The sequence below is a fragment of the Mesoplodon bidens genome (genome assembly GCF_964165515.1).
Source record: "Mesoplodon bidens genome assembly, chromosome: 1".
Classification (NCBI taxonomy): Eukaryota; Metazoa; Chordata; class Mammalia; order Artiodactyla; family Ziphiidae; genus Mesoplodon; species Mesoplodon bidens.
The window spans coordinates 172784779-172796915 of NC_138176.1; the positions used below are offsets into that span (position 1 = coordinate 172784779).

Genomic DNA, 12137 nt, shown 5'->3' on the forward strand with positions numbered 1-12137 from the left:
AGATCCACAGTGCTCGACACTCTCCATCTTCTTGGCTTCCACAACACACTATATTCCCTCCTTACCCTGTTACCTCTGTCTTCTTCAATGTCTCCTCTCGCTTCTCCTTCTGTGGATGCTCCTTAAGTCTCTGTTCTCTATGTACACTTTCATACCATTTTCATGGCTTCAACATACACTTCCAGGCTTCCTTCCTAACTTGCACTCCAGTTCTGAGAACCTAAAGCCCAGCTCCATATCTTATCACATCCAAAACCAGTTACCTCCATCTGGATGCCAGACCACTATTTGAATGCTCTATTTCTATTAGCTGGTACTACAATCTGTTTCCAAATCTTTAGTTATCTTTCATAATTAAAGGAAAATCAACAAGTACCTCTGGAGAAACTACAACGTGAAAGCCACTAATTCACAAGGATATAGTGAAATGCAAGCATGGACAAAGATATGGTCATTTCCCTCAAGGATCTGTGGGAAATACTTGGGAAAGATATACTCAGGAAGAATGAGCTAACTTTACAAGGAAGGGCATAATAAATGCCAATCAAATGATAAAGATAGCACTCGAACAAGACTTCAAGGGGGAATGAGATTACTTTATGTGTACACTGGAGTGGTTATAAAAGACATAAACTAAACCTTCACAGATGGATAGAATATGGATGCAGAAGGAGGGACAAGTATTTTAGAAGGAGCAAAAATTAAAAATAACTGCTTGGTGATTCCACTTACATGAGTTATCTACAGCAGTCAAATTCATAGAGACAGAAAGGAGAATGGTAGTTGCCAGGGGCTGGGGAGAGAGGGCAACCGAGGAGTTGGTGTTTAATGGGCACAGAGCTTCAGTCTGGGAGAATGAAAAGTTCTGGGGATGAATGAATATGATGTCTGCAGACCAATGTGAGTGTACTTAATGCTACAAAAATGTATACTTTAAAATGGTAAATTTTATAGTATGTGTATTTTACCACAATAAAAAATAATAACTGCTTGGCTGGAATAGCAAGTTTACCTTGGTGATAAGGTCAGAAGAGTAGGTTCTGCTCTCTGGGACAACAGAGAATATTTTCATTCTTCTGTCAAATGTCAGCCTTCAAACACTGCTTCCTTACCCTCCAAGCTCTGTTTTCTTTTCTCTAGGTCTATTTCTTCTTTTGAGGGATGGGGCAGGAAGTCTCTACAACTCTTCTAACAGGTTCCTTGAGGGCAAGGACCTTCCTGGTGCCCAGCAAAGAGTCTGGCATAAATTAGGCTCCATAAACATTTGTGAATTGAATGAAAACACTAACATAAAAGGCTATTACTAATACAACCCACGCGATCTCCATCACAGCCAAATCCTGGCAATTTTGGCTGTGACACTTTTCCTCAATCCTCTACTGACCCGTTATCGAGGTTTGTAAATCTAAGATCGCTTTCCCCAAGATTCTCGAATACAGGACAGAATGACGGAGAAGTTACACATATTCAAGGCGATCGTTTTTCTTAATCATCTTCTAAGACGGCCAACGAGAACCAAATATCAGGCCTCGCTGCTTAAGAAGAGGACAGAAAGAACAGATTCCGCGATGAGAACTTGAGTCTGCCCATCTCGTAGGCGCCGACAGGAAGGACGGGGACCACGGGGGGCCGGGCCCAAGCCCAGTGCTGCCCTTCTCCAGGTTAGGGGTGTGGAGATAGTAATGGTCCCGGAGCGACCTCCCAGGGACGAGGGAGGCGCGAGGAGAGGCCCTCGGATGCTCCGGCCCGGTTGTGACAGGCCATCAGGTAGACTCCCCTCCCCACCCAAGCCGGCACAGCCCAAAAGGAGGCGCGGCCCATCCTCAGCGCACCTTTTGCCTCTCCTTCCTCTGGCTCTCGGTCTCCTCCAAAGGTGCCTCCAGCTCCATAATGTCCCCCCAGAGGAGTTTCCCAGGCATCATTCGCCGCCACCGCTGCCGCCGCCTCCCTCTGGGCACGGCGGCCACAACCACCAACGGGTAACGACAGGGTGAAAGGAAACGGGGACAGGGCAGCCTCCCGGCCAGGGCCGTGCGTCACTTCCGGGACACGCACCGCACGGCGGGGTAAAATAATCCCGGATACTCTCCGTTTAAACTCTCTCCTTGCGACTCAGTCTCCCATCCAATGAATGCGAGGGGTCTCGATTGGCTCACCCTTCTTCTGAAATGATTGGCTTCTAGAGTAAAACCCTGACAAATCTACATAAAGGAAGCGCGAACTGATTAGCATAAAATGTTCGGATTTTTTTTCTCCCTCTCGCTCTCCCTCTCCCCCTCCCCCACTCCGAACACTTCTCTTTACCACAGCGGAGATGCCTCGGGGCTTCCCAGCATTCACTGCTGGGGCTAGGAAGCCCCTCAACGGCGGCGGACAGCGGCCGCGCGCCCGGCGGGCCGGCAGGAGAACCTGCCCGTTGTGGGGGGCGGTGGGGGGCGGGGCGATGGGAGCGCCAAGCGCCGCGTCGCCTTTCGACGCCGGAAGCTGCGGGCCTCGGCCCCGCCCGTTGCGGGGTGAGGCGTTAACGTCGAACGGCTTCGCCCAAGGCCAGCGGCCCTGAGTTGGTGGGAAGGGGCGTTTTGGGGTCTGGAGTGGGCTAGATGGGCTTGAGGTGAAGACTAGGCCTGGACAGCCTTCCCTCAAGTCTTAGGTTTTAGTCATGAAGTTGGTCCTTAGTTTAGTTTAGGGCCTTCCCACCCTCCCCATTTGACATTAGAGGAAACTAACCCCCTAAAAGAGGGATTTACTTGTCTGAAGCCACACAGTTCGTGGCACACAGTCAGGACTAGAAGGCGCAACTCCTGAATCCGAGATCAATGCTTCCTCTGCCACACCAACCTTAAAGCTTTGAGCTTACCAAAGTGTTCGGGGGGAAGATGTTCCTATGAAACATAGAATGAATAATGTTAGGAAAACCTGGAGAAACCTAGAGAAAAAACAAGCCTAAATGTCTTTGACAGATTATGTATTTGCAGTGGATAAAAGGATATTAGTTATGGGGATTAACTGGCCCTGAATTACAGCCTTGAACAAAGCTGGAAACCTTTTGATAATACAAAGGACTAACTCCTGAGAATGTACCTTTCTTTTCTTACATCAATGGTGCTAGCTGATTGGCTTTCATTTCAGAGACATTTCCTTTTAACTCTTCATGATCTCTTCAACCTACTCTTGAGAACAAGAAACCAAATTGCGATGTAGAAGCAGGGGCACTTCACAAACCACTTGACAATGTCTAGCACACCAGCCTTATAACCTGAGCATCAAACTTATGTCTTAGCAAAATTTCAGATTGCTACAAGTCCTGGAGTTTGGGGATTGGTCCTGAATAGGTGAAACCACAAATGATAAATCTGTGATTGCTACAGGCCTCCTGCATTAAGTGTGGATTGGCCTGAAGTCAGGGGCTATATGTTTATCTAAACGTTACCTTATGGATTCAATACTGTGAACAAATGGAGTGTTCAGGTGTTGATGGTGAAAAAATGCATCTCTCTCCCTAGATTATGGGAATAGCTATGCATCTCTAGATTGGTCTTCTCTAAAACCTTTTTGTCCCACTCACTCACACCCACTCCCAATTCTACCACTGTGAAGTCTTTGTAGCCCTACAACAGGGTATGATGTGCATGGAAGCAGGAGTGGGTGTGGCTAAGAATGTCACAGGTATAAAATTGGGATAATAATGGGAATAGATGTGAGTATATTGTGGTTGAAAATCAAACACAGATGAAGTTTTAGCTCCTCAAGACTATTTTTGGCATTCATTTTTATGTCGGAGGTCATACAGCAAGTCTGAAAAAGGAAAAGACTAGACTGTTGGAGACGCTGTAGGCAAGAGACTAGTAAGTATACTAGTGTTTTTAAATGACCTTTTGTGATTTGGGACACTCTACAAACACTACCTTTCTCAGCACCAAACTCATGTAAACAAAACTCTGGCTGCTGTCTATGTCAGGTGGAAAGGGCAACTGTGTGTAAATTAAACCTAGTCATAAGTAACTTGACCAAACTGTGGCTTAGCTGAAAAAATTGGGGTACCACTACATATGTGTTCTCAGTGGGCATTAACTAGAAAACTTGGGAATGGGGGTGAGGGAATAATTCTTTTTTTCATATTTGGTCCCTATAAGTCTCAAGAGATTTATACTGATGATGAAATTGATTGGGGAGGGGCATCCCTGGTGGCACAGTGGTTAAGAATCCACCTGCCAATGCAGGGGACACGGGTTTGAGCCCTGGTCCGGGAAGACCCCACATGCCTCGGAGCAACTAAGCCCATGCGCCACAACTACTGAGCCTGCACTCTAGAGCCCGTGAGCCACAACTACTGAAGCCCGTGTGCCTAAAGGCCGTGCTCCACAATGAGAAGCCTGTGCACCGCAACTAAGAGTAGCCCCTGCTTGCTGCAACTAGAGAAAGCCCATGCACAGCAACGAAGACCCAACACAGACAAAAATAATAAAAATAAATAAATTTATTTTTAAAAAATTTATGGGGGGAACCTGAAGGGGTAGCATGAATAATTAAAATGTACAAGTAACTCAAAATGTAATCTTATTAGAACATCTTTGTTTTTCAAATATCTTGCCAGAGCCACTGATATAATTTCTTTCTCAAAATTTGACAGCTGGGGTGCCTCATCTGATGGTCTGTTGCAACATTCTATAAAGATTTCCCTTGCCTTTCACTTTGGCTCATTAAACTCTATAAAAACAAGATGACTTTTTATAAACTTGCCTCTCTCTGGTCATTCTCAAACCTAGAGGGCTAGATTTTAGTTTTTATTCCATAGAGAGTAGAAGGTAAAAAGAACCATTATTTTGCCTCTGCATGTCAATCTTATGTGACAAGAGAAAATGAACTATCATTTTTAAATGTTATGAGATGGAAATAGTTTAAGGGTCAGCTATAAATCTATCAAGAGGTACTGGAGGCAGAGAGTGAGGAGAGTACTAAGAAGTAAGAAGAAAATGAAAGAGGGACCAGGAACGATGTTTCTGCCATTGCTAGCCACATGACCTTGGCCAACTAAACTCAAAAACCTGTTTTTTTGTTAGTAAAGTGGGGGGGCAAAAATGCCTTCCCTGCTGATAGTCCGGGGAAATTGGGGGGATCCCCTGATATAACAGTACAGCAGAGATGATGTACAGAGGTACTTATATTTCTACTTTTAACTCCAGGTTTTGACAGTGTTGGCGAGGAGACAGCTTTGAACATATTTAGCATATATATACTGATGTATGCATCTAGCTCCTAATTCAAATTATTTGGGAAAGCTTTTTAAATGGAGGGAGGAGGTCTGTTTCTCTAATCAATTACTTTGTAGATGCTTTCAATCAAGTGGTGGAAGGGAATAGTCACATCAGTTACTCCAGAAGAGGGCACCATTCCCCAAGAAATAGAACCTGCTCAACTGCTAAAAATGGAACATGTGTCTAAGATTTCAAGTGAGAGAAAGGTCTGTAGAGGCCAGAAAGATAGTCATGAGTTTGTTTTTGATATATCCCCTCGCTATTCTTGTTTCGTGACTCTCATGTCTCTCTTCCACACTCCCTTTAGGCACTAGTCTGTCTTCCCCATTCCTTAAAAGACTTCTCAGGTGGCTGCCTGTAGGATGGGTTCTCAAAATATAGTTGATCCCCAATTTTTTTTTTTTTTTTTGGTACGCAGGCCTCTCACTGTTGCGGCCTCTCCCATTGCAGAGCACAGGCTCCGGACGCACAGGCTCAGTGGCCATGGCTCACGGGCCCAGCCTCTCTGCGGCATGTGGGATCCTCCCGGACCGGGGCACGAACCCATGTCCCCTGCATCGGCAGGCGGACTCTCAACCACTGCGCCACCAGGGAAGCCCGATCCCAAATTTTTTCACTGCTACGGCTCTTTCTTCTGTTTTTTCCTCATGGCTCTGACACTTTGAAACATTCTGTCTGCTAAATTGCATTTAATAATAACTGATTCATGATCATTCTTCTAATATATGAATAAGATACAAATGAAGCTTAACAATGTCACACCAGCATGTGACAGGGTTGCATTACTGAGCAGGTGTAATTTCAGTCATTGGCAAAGAAACATGTTTTAGTAGCAAGGAGTTAAGCAAAGGGAATGTACAATTTCTGTTAGGATTTTTGAAATATTGAAAATAGTTCGCAGAAGCCAGCTATTCTGAGGATTCCTAGGGGTCCGAGATCCCAGATGAAAGAGGATGAACATGATCTCACATTATGAGTAGCCACAATAAGCCCATGCTTTGCATACTTTATCCTATTTATAGCATGAGGTATTAACTGAAAACTTAGCCAAAAGCATAATACCTCCCCCAGGCATATCTGGATTTTGATTAATGATACTTTTCTATAATCTTAACCTAAAGGACTATCTAAATGGAGGAATTCCAGACAACCTGGCAAAAACAGGGTACCTGTATAGTAGGCCATGTGTTAGACAAGTTTTGTGAATCAATATATAAAAATATACACACATATGTTTGTAACAATATTAGGTGCCTCCTGCATTGGGCACTTTCAATAGATTATCCTCAAATCTTACAACAATCCTATAAAGTAGATATCCTTTACAGATGGAAAAAATGAATTAGAGAAGTTTGGTAACTTTCTCCATCACACAGCTACCAAGGATTGGAATTGGGATTTAAACTTATCTGACTCCAAAGCTCAGGCCACCATGCTGTTTCAAGAGAACAGTTTTCTCTTAGCAAACAGACTGCAATGGGAAAGAGAATAAGTAAAATTTCCACACAGAAAAATAGTGGGAAAAAATTCAAGTCACCCATTGTAGAGAATAATCTCCCAAACAACAGTTTAATAACATGCACACTCATCTTTAATACCTGTGGTCATATGTTGTGTTTTGTAGAAGGGAGGTTTATTGGTTTCATAATAGGCTTCATTTAATACATTTAGAGAGTGTCATAATGCACCTGGTGGCAAAATTAGATGGATTTCATTGGTCCCTTGAGGTGGATAGAGTCACAAAAGACTTTGGATTCCTTACTCTATTAAGAAAATTGTCCAGGTCCAAGATCAAAGATAGAAGAGTTGCTGGTACCCATTTTTCCAAGGACTGGTAGGGATAGGTGCAGAAATGAAGAACTGGAAGCAACTTGGGAATCTTGAGTGAGTTCTGTATTCCTCAGTGAATCTTTTTTTTCTTTTTTTTAATTGGATATATTTGACATATAACCTTCACTGAGTTTTATAAGCACAGAACCTTACAGTTGGAAGGAATCTTCAAAATCATCTAGTTCAGTCATCCTTTTAAGAAAAGTACTGGAAATACCTCTGCAACATACCCATCAAGGGATCACCAAGCCTCTGCTTGAATGTTCTAAATAGCAGGAAGTTCATCTGTTTACAAAGCTGCCTATTTCATCTTCAGATAGTTTTGTCTAATAGGAAGTTCTTCATATTGAGCTGAAACTTCTTTCTCCTAACTTCCACTCACTGATGCTGATTCCAAGCTGTAAGACCCCCTAAACCAATGCCTCCCCCACAAGGCTTTTCTATCCAGATTACCCTTCTTGGTACTTTGCCCCCTGTAACCACAGGTAATCTTGGAATGCCACGGTAGGTTGGTCAGAGCCACTGAAAACCAACAGTCAGAAGTGAGTGGTGCAACCACAATGAAACAGAGCAGCGCATCTGATCTCCCCTCCTCTGTACTCCCACAGGGCCTGGAGTCAGCTCTCCACATTGCTGAGCTTCATTCTGGCCTTCACTGTTATCTGGATGGTGAGAGCTGGAAAGAGGTACTCTCTCTCTATTCAATCATCCTTGAGCTCTAAGGCTTTGATAATCCTTAGAAACCTCTTAGTAGAAACATCCCCTCAACCAGAAATCAGCATTAGCATCTACCCAACATGCTGAAACCACCTTTGACTGCTCCATGTTCCCCAAACCCAAGAGAACTGACCATTCCACTACTTGGTCTGAAAAGTCCTGCCAGAAAAAATTCTGGCAAGGCTACAGAGGTCTTATCGTGAACAGAAGTGGATCAAATGTAGAAAAATTGTCTATCAGCCATCTTCCATCTTTCCTCTAAATCTCTAATTCAGAACCTCCCTTTCACTCACAGCCGTCCTGGAACCATTCTGCTTCCCTTCTGTCTCCACCATCTGAGAACATCCTGACTTCTCAAAGCCATTTTATAGAGAGAGCCTCAAACGTGGGGAGGAACCAAACAGTTGAGCCATATGTCTACTGCCATGGGTATTTTGGATATTGTCAGTCAATCATAGTGTGGAGACATTTGTTCATGTTCCAGCTGTTCACAAAGGATATCCTTGGCAGCAATGACTGGATAGAAGGAATTCTTGTTGCAAAGTACCCAACACATCTATATAATTTTTTTCCGATGATAAAAGACTTAAGTTGCAAACAATGTATCTATGCAACCCTAAGACACTATTTTCTGGGGTTCTGTGTTGAAATCTGGTGAGATCCACTTACCGTAAGAACTTGGTATTGATGTGGGTACAAAAATTCACTACTGGGTAGTAAATTAGCTTCCTATGTATTTGAGAAACTTATAAATGTCCGTCTGATGATTCAAGTTAAATTACATTTAATTGGAAGAAGACCAATGATTCCATGTTTTTTATTGTAAACAATCTATATATTCCCAATAAATTTATAGTAAAATAAGCTTCAAAAAAGCCAATGTCAAAAAAGGAAAAAAACCGGTAACTACAACAAAATATGTAATGAGGTTAATAACATATATGCTTGGCCTTAGAGAATTCTTACAAACTCAGTTGATTAAAACATTCTATATTAATGCTGTACATTTTTACAAAAAAAAAGTTTCCAAAAGAAAAATAAGAATTAAACATTTATGGGACTTCCCTGGAGGTCTAGTGGTTAAGACTTCACCTTACAATGCAGGGGGCACGGGTTAGATCCCTGTTCAGGGAGCTAAGATCCCACATGCCTCAAGGCCAAAAAACCAAAACATGCAACAGAAGCACTGTTGTAACAAATTCAATAAAACACTTTAAAAATGGTCCGCATCAAAAAAAAAAGAATTAAACATTTATGACTGGAGTTAGTTGTAGTAAGGAATTGGACGTGAGTGTTTGACTGCTCTTTGTGCCTTCAAAATTCTGCAGAAAATTCTGTCTTCTTTTTAGTCCATCCAAAATGACTGAGTTATTAGATGCCAGACTCTGTGTCCTAAAGATATTAAAAATAACAGAATTATTGCCTTCAAAAAGGGCCTGGATTTCTAACCAAGGCATAATACCTTCATTTGTTACTTTGAAGCAGTACATTTACTAACAGGAACCAACTTATCAAATAAGTTAACCTTTAAAATCTAAAGTGCTCTTTACATTTTAAAGGATTCCCAATAGCAACTCAATTATTTGACAGCTGCTTTCTAAGAAGTTCATATTCTCTGAACATCTGTTCTCAGATCCAATATCAAGTATATTCTAGGCAGAAACAATAAGTTCCATGAAAAACTCTTCTATACAACTAAAATGACCAATATCTTCTTGTATAATTTGTTTCTTTTTTGAGTAAGCATATGGAAAGGAAAAGCCAACTATAATATTTTTCATATTAACCAGCGCTCCTTTCCTAGGAGCTGTAAGCGATGTTAGTCCCTTATCCAACACATCTGCCTTGCTTCAGCCAACTCACATTACTGGTTGGGCATTTTGTTTTTGACATTCCCCTTCTCCCACCTTGCCTCCTCTCCCTCACCTGTCCATTACATCAAGAGATGTCTCAAAAATGTGTCCGCCATAAATCTTTCCCACACAGCCCATCACTCTTCATAACTGCCAAAGAGATGTGGAATTAAGAGTTTATGCTTTGTTGTTGAGTTCAATTTGTTTATTGTTTGTTGGTCTCTTCAACTAAACTAAGCTAAATTGTAAGCTTCCTATAGGTAGCAACAACATCTTGTTCATCTCTGTCTCCCTAATCCAAATCCAATTATGGCACATAGTTGATGTCCAAATGTTATCTCCCCTCCCTTTTCCTATAAATGTCTTTAATGACTATAGTTATAAATCTTTCAAGAAAACCATATTATAAGCAATTCTTAAAAATTAAATTTCTCGGGGCTTCCCTGGTGGCGCACTGGTTGAGAGTCTGCCTGCTGATGCAGGGGACACAGGTTCGTGCCCCGGTCCGGGAAGATCCCACATGCCGCGGAGCCGCTGAGCCTGCGTGTCCAGAGCCTGTGCTCCGCAACGGGAGAGGCCACAACAGTGAGAGGCCCGCTTACCGCAAACAAACAAACAAACAAATAAATAAATAAATAATTTTCTCAAATTTAAATTCTCAATTCATGCCAATTTCTCTTATCTGTTTTGGGTTTGTTTTTGGTTTTATTTTTGTTTTTGCCAGAGAGGAAAAAAGGGAACCCATGGCTTATTGGTTTACACTGTTGTTTACCTCAAAGACAACATGTTTTGATACTTCAATGACTTAATATGAATTAAACTATTGTTTCAGGCAAAAAAATCTTGTTCCCCAATAAAGTAGATGTGTTTAAAAAAATGCAGACTCCCAGGAATTTAGCCTAAGTTATAAATAATTAGGAATGTCCACAAACATTTAGTAATAACAATTCACTGCAGATTGATTTATTATAGCAAAAAAACTGGGAATAATCTAAATGTCAAAGGAAGGAAAATAATGGTTATGTAAATAACAGGGTCCACATAATGGAATACTAAGCAGCCATTTTAAAAAATGAGGGACTTCTCTGGAGGTCCAGTGGTTGAGACTCCACGCTTCCACTGCAGGGGCACGGGTTCGATCCTGGTCAGGGAACTAAGATCCCACATGCATGCTGCGTGGCACAGCAAAAAAAAAAAAAAAAAGAAAGAAAAATGAGCTGGAGGGAATTCCCTGGTGGTCCAGTGGTTAAGACTCTTGAGCTTTCACTGCTGAGGACCCAGGTTCAATCCCCGGTCAGGGAACAAAGATCCTGCAAGCTGCACAGCGCAGTGCCCCCCCAAAAAGCAGGATATATATGTACTGATTGCAGGATATCCATGATAAGTTAGGTGAAAAAGAAAGCCACAGCTCTGTATGCTCTGTTGTTAGAAAATAATTATATTTATAAACGCAAGGGAAAAAGTCTGAAAGAATATATGCCAAACTGTTAACAATATTTAGGTCACCTCTACGGAATAGGAATGGAAAAGGCTAGGGAATGGAGACTACCGGTTTTACTTTTTACATTTCTATATTACTGTTTAAAAAAGAGGTATACAATAATTTTATATAATATAAAAACTAATGAAGATACATGCCAAATTTTAAGCTGACTTTTTAGAAAACTATTTAATAACATGGGGGAATGTTCATTATATTCTATTGAAAAAAGCAACATGCAAAATAGCAACTACAGTATGAGCTCAACAGACAAAATATATAGATTCAATATGTTCAGACCAAAGTATTATAAATACACCAAATATAAAAGGATTTTTAAAAATATCTAGATGGTAGGGTGATTATAGATGTTTTTTAAAAACTACTTTTCAGGGGCTTCCCTGGTGGCGCAGTGGTTGAGAGTCTGCCTGCCGATGCAGGGGACATGGGTTTGTGCCCCGGTCCGGGAAGATCCCACATGCTGCGGAGAGGTTGGGCCCGTGAGCCATGGCCGCTGAGCCTGTGCGTCCGGAGCCTGTGCTCCGCAACGGGAGAGGCCACAACAGTGAGAGGCCCATGTACCGCAAAAACAACAACAACAACAACAAAAAAAACAAACAAACAAACAAAAAACTACTTTTCAGTACTTCTTAAATGTTCTATTATGACCAAATTACTTTTATATTCTGAACAGTGTTATTTAAACAAACTGGCATGGAAAATATTAGTAGAAAGTAGCCACATCTCTATCTCAACCTGTGTAGAACCAGGAATATAAGTGAAAACATTCCAACCTTCAGTTCAGGAAGTGCTTGGTTTATGGTAGTCCCTTCTTATTTTTAGAAATAATTCAAGATTTAGTAGTAGGGGAACAGTCAAATCTTGGTTCACATTAAAAATGAACTCTATCCTATTATACAAGAGATTTCATTGTAACTTCGTACAATTTATTCAGTAAAGGCTGGTAGACTTGTATCATTATAAAAAATTTATTCAGGAGTC

General features: G+C 41.6%; 2 protein-coding genes across 5 annotated transcripts in view; both read right to left on the reverse strand.

Annotated features, from left to right (window-relative positions):
* Positions 1-2405, reverse strand: part of DDX50 (DExD-box helicase 50) — a 29306-nt gene extending 26901 nt beyond the window's left edge. For 2 of the 4 annotated variants that reach the window (XM_081227703.1, XM_081227704.1), the window contains exons 1-2: positions 2305-2405; positions 1833-2201 (exon numbers count right to left, since the gene is read on the reverse strand). In XM_081227703.1, coding sequence (XP_081083829.1) covers positions 1833-1922 — 90 coding nt within the window. In that variant the 5' untranslated portion in view covers positions 1923-2201; positions 2305-2405. The remainder of the gene's footprint in view (positions 1-1832; positions 2202-2304) is intronic. The other 2 variants (XM_081227701.1, XM_081227702.1) reach the window with 2 other exon arrangements.
* A 6164-nt stretch (positions 2406-8569) lies between these two features.
* Positions 8570-12137, reverse strand: part of STOX1 (storkhead box 1) — a 51903-nt gene continuing 48335 nt past the window's right edge. Inside the window, exon 4 of the mRNA XM_081227685.1 lies at positions 8570-9194. Within this exon, the coding sequence (XP_081083811.1) occupies positions 9047-9194 (148 nt within the window). The 3' untranslated portion in view covers positions 8570-9046. The remainder of the gene's footprint in view (positions 9195-12137) is intronic.